Genomic DNA, 8,572 nt, shown 5'->3' on the forward strand with positions numbered 1-8,572 from the left:
CTGTTGGAGGTCTGCAGTGAAAGGACAATAGGCAGCAGACTCAGATTGTAACAGGGAAAAATTCTGACTAGATAGTTGGAATTATTTTTTTTTCACCATAAGGATGGTCAAACACTGGAGCAGGGTGCTCAGAGGGGCTGGTGAATCTCCACCTTTGGAAATAAAACTTCTCTGGACAACTTGATTTCAGTTACCTGCCTTGAGACAGCGGTGGAACCAAGCAGCTTCCAAAGGTCCCTTCCAACTTAAATTATTCTCCAATGCTGTGACCTTGAACATGCTTTGGAAAGTTGCTTTCAGCTAAAGAGGGAGCTGCTGTATGAGTTGTTTAAACAGAAGTTTTGCGAGCTTTGCAATATTCTTCTAGTTCTCTGCTATGCCTGACTGACTGTCACATATTTATCTAAGTAGGGCTCTCTTTTAATAAATTTGGCATTAAAAAGCTATGGCTCCTAAGCAGCTGAATCAAGTGACTAAGCATGTTTGAAGGACTGGAATTAAATTTCCCAATTGTGCATGTTAACGTAAGTGTTTTAGTTGTCTTCTGGAGATAATATTTTTTTATACTGCTTAAATACCTTTTCACCTAGACAGGTCTTAACAGTGAACAGGGTCTCTTGTTCTGTGCCTGTTGATTGTAACTTATTTTTTTTTTCCTTTAGAATATCTTCGTGCATGTTGTGGATATATCTAATCCCAAGGAAATCTCGAATTTTGCTGAAAAATTCAAGAATGAACATAAATTAAATGTGTTGGTAAGTTTGCATACATACTTGTGTGTTTGTCTTTGGAGGGTGTAGCATATGAATTTGTCCAACAGGTAGTGTAGATTTCACAATTTGGCCCACAATTCTCTGCTTAATTTTCTCTAAATGTTTTTGCAGTAGTCTTCATGGTCTGTTTGCTCTTGTCCATTCTCAGTTCACATACAGAGATATGCTACAAAAAATGAGAGCTGCATCTTTTGAGATTCTTGCCACATGTTTTCTGTTTGACTTTCATTACTAGTAACTTTGTCCCTTTTAAAGCTAGTCCTTCTTAAAGACTGAACTTTTATAGAAAGTCTGGAGCAGTCTAGAACAGAGCTAGGGCTCTGTTAAGCATCAAACTTAAGCTGTTAAGCATTATGGCTGGTATGGGGCTCAGTACGCTTTCCCCTTTATTTAACAGTAAAAATTTGCTCTGGGGACTGTACTAAAACTAAGGCACCTGGAGCAGTTGTTTTGGTGCTTACTAGATGAGAAAATTCTGATAGAAATGGGAAAATAGCTTTTGAGGAGTGGCAGTGAATGAGCAGGAAGGGGGCAGATCTCTTTTCAAGGTGGGAAAGAAAAGCTTGAGCTTCCTTTGGAAGTAAAGGCAGAGGAAGAAGTGTGCCTAAGAATAGGCTGACTGCACACAGCTTGCAAGCTTCTGACTGTTCATGAGGTTTAACCTCACAGTGCATCCATGCTGTGTGCTGTAGCGCCGTTTTAGCAATGTGTGAGTCGGGTGGGGCTTCTGTGCAGGATTGTTGGGCAGAGAGAAGAGCTGGGGTCCCTACAACCAGGGCACAAGGTCAGTATGAAGTACCTCTGCTAGTTAGCCCTGCTCTTCTCAGGGCTAACTAGGATGCAGCAACCTGCTGACCTGGCTAATCTGCCAAGTTTGGAGCTAATTCTTTTAATTTGCTGAGGGTGGGAGTTCCTGCAGGCTATTCTACCATGCTGCACATTTCCCGTAGTGAATTTTCGCCTAATGGAGAATACTTCACCACATAGTGTGGATGATATGGGGTCAGTGTGGTCTCTCAGATGAGACTAACAAACTACACTGCATAATTATGTTGTAATATTTGCTTTACAACTTGCATATTACTTTCTGTGAGAAAAGAGTTTAAAAACATGGAGTAAGGCACTAAGAGGACTGTTGGCTCTTAGTGTGATGCGTCTGTGGTGAGCTGTTTCTCTGAAGATACTTTCTTTTGTGAAAAATGTTTATCATCAGCAACAGGGTAGTGTGGCTTGGAATAACATGCTTTATTGAAACAGTTTGTAGCTTTGTGTTGCATTGTCAGAAACCAGCAAACTAACATGGACTGCTTGGATGTGTGGATTTGTTTGTAGATACTTGTGTAGATTATCTTTGTTTACAGAAGTTGTCTTACAGATCAACAATGCAGGATGTATGGTGAATAATAGAGAATTAACTGAAGATGGACTTGAAAAAAACTTTGCAACAAACACTTTGGGTGAGTATTGAAAGCTTAGTTCTGACATATACTTATTTTGGTTACAGAAGTGTATTTTTACAGCTGGGGTCATGAGGTATTTGTTCCCCCTAAAAAAGGGATCATACCATCGCTATGCCAGGGAAGGAACAGGAAAGGAAAAGAAGAAAATTTACAGCTTGTTTGGAGTGTCATTTTTTAATTTCTCCATTTTTTTCAGTTGTTTTCATATCCGTGCCTTTATCATAGCAGCAGTGGACAAATGCAGATAAGATTTAATTAAATTGATTCTGAAATTTGCTAGGAAACTTTGTTCCAAGCAGTGCTGCTAATGATATTCTCTTTGTAGTAAGTGTGCTCATGTGGCTTGGATAGAGCTTGGAGCATGTTCAGATATTTAAAAAGACATTCAAACGTTTCAGTAGGCTTGAACAGCCCTGTTTGATGGCACTGTGTAGGACGGCTGTGCCCTGGACGCTCTCAAACAGATGCAATATCTAGTCAAGTGATTGAGCAGTGCTGGGTAAGTCTTAGGCATTCCACATGTAAGGGGTGTATCCCATGAACTGTGTGGAGGAGGTGTAAGAGGGACAAGCTAAGGGAAGCAAATAAAGGAGGAAAGGGGAGATGTGGATGAGCAGGGAAGATGCCAAGCAAAGTGGAAGGTTCCCCTGTAAAAGCCATGGAAATGATGTGAGCAAACAGCCAGCCAGCAGAGAGAAGAGCTGTCTGCTGTCCCTGGTATCTGGAGGGCTGAAAGCTGCACCTCTTGCAGAGAGATGTGCTTGCGTCAACCAACAGTCCTGACACTCTCTTTTTCTTCTGCCTCTGTGCAGGGTAGGTGGCTTTCTCAAGAGACTGTCTTTAATATATTCAGAAGCAACCCATTAAGGAGGAACTGTGGTACTTTGTTTCTGTGTTTTCCTCCTGTACATCAGTATCTGGGACGAGGAATGGGGAAGCTTAGGCTATAAAGACTGGGCATTTATAGAACTAATATAGCCTGGAAGCTCCTGCTGGGGTTTATTCTTAGCCTTTTTCCTGTGTTGCTTCCTTAGCTCCTATTTACTTTTGAAAACTAACATTTTAGGTATAAATGTCTTGTACTTAGCTGATATGGCGCATACAGCCTATTTTTTCTGCAAGTCTGAGTACGTTAAACTGACAATTAATTCAAGTATAAAGGCACAGATTCCTTTTCTTCAAATTAATCTTCTGCTAACATTCTTCTGGTTCTCGTGGTCAAAATTCAAAATTAATTTTATTTTGCCATTAAATTTCCTTGGCTGCAGACATACAAGAACTTCTACCTTGAGAAATTTATTCACCTTAAATTAGTTTAACCCTCTTGCGATCTTTCAAACAAAAATCTAGTGATGTGCAAAGATGCAGTTCTTCCAGAGAGAAACAGAATGAAACAAATACAACAGTCTGAACCTGAAAGCATGTTTTGGTTTAGTTTTAAACATTGAGGAAAGGAGTTGCTGAGGAACTGTACTAGTACATCACTTGGATTAGATTTTATCACACAAGTAGAAGCAGCAAGTTCTGCTTTCCCAGGTGTAAATCAGCCTCGCTAGAGACATACAGCTGCATGGAGGAAGCTGAATTATGATTGTAGCGAACTAGGAAAATGTCTGTGTTATCTTTTATGAATGTTATGTGTAGATCTCCTTTATTCATTTGTGTATCACTTCCTGCATGATGGTATAAGAAGGTCAAGGAGGTGATCGCACATTTGAGCAGATAAGGTAAAACAGGTAAGTCATCCTCTGTTGTCCAGCTTCCACAGAGTTCAGACAAGGACTGGGGTGTTTGCTTAAACTGGTTCTCTCTAGGCAACAATAAGGCATAAATTTTGAAGCTATTAGAACAGAATGGGACTTGGTTGAGCTGGAAGAGGCTGTCTGTGGAAGAGAAAGCTTCTGTGCTTGCAGATCAGACACATGAAGGACCGATGCTATCAACAGCGCAGAAGTTTTTTTCTTCAAAGTCAGAGATGGGATAATAAATCATATCTGCTGGAGTCATTGTAGGAGAAAGCCATATGGAGAAACGCCTGTCAGAGTAGATGCTGTGTTAAGTCATTTCTCTAAGCACTAGGTACCTTTGGGCATGCTTTACTTTGGAGAAGTTATTTCTGTATCAGTAACTATCTGTGGTTATAGGTTCCCAGAGAAAAACTTGGCTAAATTAGATATGGCTGGTATATAGATTGGCTGTAAACTAGAATGCGGTCTGAGAGAACAAACTAAATTCCCCTCTCTGCCTCTTTCCCCAGAAAACCTAAAGCCTGAAGGGTGACATGGGCTGAAGACCCCTGTTTTGAAAATCTGCAGTTGTCCCCCTCATCGGCAGCATGGAAACAATAACTCATGACTGCCTGACTTCTGCAGAAATAAGATGGAATAATATTAATATTTTTTCAGATCTTCACATGCGGGGTGTTTCTTCCATCTTTCTTTCATTGTTTCTACCCTGGATCTTAGCTCTGGTCTAGTAAAGGACGGTGTAGGTTGTAACTATCTAAGAATGCAAGACTCTGAACTATAACATGCTTTAAACACAGGGCAGAGTCTTTGAATTCTGTATCCAATATCTGATTAACAATTATATAAGCTGTAGAATTGCTCATTTCCAGTGTACGAATATTTTCCTCTTGACTGACTTGTTAGTCTGTTTTTGAGCATAATGGATGTTAGAGTTCAGTTCTAATTGATCATCTGACTTGTGAGACATACTTTATGACCTGATCTTTTCTTGGACATACATGGGCTAAAAATGAATGTGTAAGTCCTCTGGTAGATAAGGTGAATACATACAAAAGTAATACTGGTTAGAATAGAAAGTAAACTTCCCGTAACGTGAAACACTGCTGACTGGCTAATTGAGGACAGCTCAGTGGAATAGGAGGTGCAGAGTCCTCTCTGGTGTTTTCAGAATACACAGGTGGGTGAAGGTCATGAAAGTGCAAAAGGTTGATAGTTCAGGCTTTGTGTGGTTTGCCTAATATTCAAGTTCAAACTGTAAACCGCTTTGAGCGGGCAGCAGCAGTTGTATCTGTGCTGGTGCCTAGCATCCTTAAAATGGGGCTGAGGCACAAACGCTGTGTGGCTTGTTGTGGTTCTGTTGTTGCTGTCACACGAAATATCTTACCTTTTCTCCCCTGCTAGATCCCCAAGAATTGTTGCTCTGATTGCGGGAGCTCAGTGAAGGCATTGAGAGCAGAATAGCTGTGGAGCACTTAGACCGTAATGTGGGAGCACTAGCCGGACACGAGTCTGAAATGGCACATAGCTGATGGAATCACACCTTCAGTACGAAATTGAGCGACGAGTTTGGGGTAATGTGGGCAGATTTCCTGGGGAGCTGCCAGTCCTGATGGGCAGATTTTATTTGTGTATCCTTTAGTTTGTGTGTTGTTGCCCTTGTTTCCTCCTGTGGGCTGGTCTTGTACTCAGGGTTATATCCAGGAGCTGGGCAGCAACAAGCAGTGATTTCTTCTGATGAGATTTGCAGACTTCTGAGGGAACGCTTCTTTTTTTTTTTTTTAATTTTATTTAACTTGTTTTAGTAAAACTCCCAACAAAGACTATTCAGACTGGCAGTATCCAGTCATTTTGGAAAAAAACTGTCAGCGTTGGTAGGCAAGTGGAGGCAGCAGCAGCATATTCTTACTGAAGCACTAGATGTTTAGCTGAAACAATCCTTGTTCCTCTATTTTATAGCCTACCTCACTTTAGTTTACTCAACACATCTTGCTTGACATGAAAAAATGGCATATATGTTACACTTTTATCACTGCTTACCAGCCAAAGGGATGCTAAAACACACTAAGAGATAAATAAATTATGCTCCCAGTATGCATCTTTTCTTCAGTTTAATGTGCTCTTATGTTTTAATAATATAGCCATATACATTTACTCTCTGCAAGAAGGGGTAGGGCCAGAGGAAGTAAGATACTTTTCTACCACAGTAGCAGTACAGCCCATCTATGGCAAGTTGCCTAACCTGTATGGATATTTATCAGTCTCTTCCCTACAGATAAACCACACCTAACTGGTGTTTCACACAAGCCAGCATGGCCTGGTGTACTGTGTTCTGAACTACTTCAAAGTCAGGCAACTTGGATAACAGCTGTCAGTCTGCCATAAGATCTTTGGTGAGACCACCTTACCTGTGAAAAGGAGACTGATACCAATTTTCTTTCTAGAGAGCTTTGAAACTTAGGGATGAGAGGTGTTATGTGAAAGAATAAGGTTGACTATAATTGCACATCCACTAGCTGTACTGAAGCCTAGGTTCCCAGGACACAGAGGAACCCTTATTGAGCTGAGCTTTGTAATTCAAGGGAAATGTAAACCTTTGTTTTGTCTTTCATGTTCATTAGCTCTTCCCATACACTCTCAGTTATTGCTAGTGTGGGGGAATTGGCCCTCAGAGACAGCACACTAAAATCTTCATTCCTGATCTTGTACTCAGGAAACAGACTCAGGAATGTCTCTTACATGGAAGTGCATAAATTGGAGGCTTGAAAAGATAACCAGGTCAAGGAAGAATGTCAGTTTGTTCGGTTTTGGGTTTTTTCGGTGTTTGTTTTTTTTTTTAAGGACTTGGTCATAAGAAAAGCAAGCCAATTTAACTCATTTTTACCAGATGAATGAGGCATTGAAATCTGTACAATAAAAGTTGGGGGTTTTTTGTTCCCACTTTTTTCACAGTTGAAATAACACTGTTCCTAATAATACTGCAAAGCTCAGGCAGATGGAAAACTTCACTGAGTGTGGTGCTGGCTGCCTGCCCTTATCTGAATGTTAGCAGATTAAAAACCTCACCAACAATCTACCACTAATTGCCAGATAGAACATCAAGCAAAAACTATTCTAGAATCCACCAAGACACTTGGGTCTGCAATAATTGCATCATCAATTAATTTGATGTTATAAACAGATAGTGCCTTTACAATATTACTTCTGCTGAAACCATCATTTTCTTTGTAAATCATTTTTGGAGTACATGTTTTGAGGTCACTTTAAATCTGCAAAGGAGATAGGAGTATGTGTTCATGTACTATTATTATACGTGATATCCTGTTGATTTCCAAGTCTGAAACATATGAATCCTAAGGAGTCTTCCAGGTTTTAGTAGGCTAAAGCTGAGTGAGAACACTAGCATTTTGGAAATCTGCCTTCACAGTGTTTATATTTTCTGTTAGGGCTATTCTGTGTTTTGCTTAATTTCATGTTCTAGTACAGAAAGATTTGTAGCCTTCTGTGAGAAGGACCAGTGTCTACTACACTGTAGCCTTCTGCCCCTTGCATGGGGATAGCTTTCGCTTTGGTTATGCTGTTGTAGGGACGGTGAGATCCAGAGTGAACTAACTGCTGCAAGAACGTGCAGAGCTACCTTCCTGCAAGACCTGACAATGGTGTTTTCCATAAGAGTCTCCTCAGCTTCTACTTCAGGTCATGCGAAAGGTAGCATAATTTTATTTAGGAGTTTATGAAGCAGACAGGCTGATTTTTATAGGTTTTTGGGTTGGTTTTTTTAATAACTTGGTGTACAAATTGAATGTCTGTCTCCATAACAGTTCCTCATTTTCTACACCTGCATCATTAAAGTTTCACTCTGTGACTGTGAAACCACTGAATAACTGCCCATACAGGTTGAGAGAGGAGTTCACTGTATGGAGTTAAAACCGGGAGTTGTTAATTAGACCACAGTATCAGATTACTCAACTAAATTGAGAAGATCTCGGAGCAAGTGGTGCAATTACAAAACAGGCCACAAGGGAATGCATGGTGATTCAATTATTTTTTTTTGAGGAATTAAACATGAAACTTAAATAAACATTAATGTGATCAGCACTTGAGAGGGAGTGTGTATGAACAAAGTGTGTTCTCCTTAAGTGCCATGCTCATTTCTTTTACTGGAATTACCACGTGTAATTCACAGACCGACAGCTCACACTGTCTGATCCACCATATGATAGAGTTGGCTGAATGGTGTGTAATGGTGGAGTTATAGGAAGGTTTTAATTACAGTGTATAATATGTGATTTCCTATTATGTGATCTCAGCTTCAAGACATAAAACTTACAGGAATTTTTCCAAAGAAAATCAAATGTTGAGAGGATGTTTATCTTTAAAAGAAATTGTGCATCAATCCCAGGAGCCTCTTTAACTGGAGAAAACATGGCCAGCAAGTACTGTGTCAAACCTCATTACATAGAACAGGGCTGTAGCTTGTCCAGGAGGTTTCTCTAGTCAACTCTTCACCTCAGCAGAGTTCAGCAAGGGCAAGATGAAATCCTGTATGTGGGGGTGATAGACTGGATGGTTACTCACTCCCTTCTGCATTCCT

The 8,572-nt window shown here is 40.3% G+C and overlaps 1 protein-coding gene across 1 annotated transcript in view; it reads left to right on the forward strand.

Annotated features, from left to right (window-relative positions):
• DHRS12 (dehydrogenase/reductase (SDR family) member 12) overlaps positions 1-8,572 on the forward strand; it is a gene marked incomplete at its 5' end in the record, with an annotated part of 29,009 nt that overhangs the window by 10,738 nt on the left and 9,699 nt on the right. Inside the window, 2 exon segments of the mRNA XM_009709866.1 lie at positions 663-755; positions 2,149-2,230. Coding sequence (XP_009708168.1) covers positions 663-755; positions 2,149-2,230 — 175 coding nt within the window.

This window comes from Cariama cristata, unplaced genomic scaffold (assembly GCF_000690535.1).
Source record: "Cariama cristata isolate BGI_N322 unplaced genomic scaffold, ASM69053v1 scaffold13791, whole genome shotgun sequence".
Classification (NCBI taxonomy): Eukaryota; Metazoa; Chordata; class Aves; order Cariamiformes; family Cariamidae; genus Cariama; species Cariama cristata.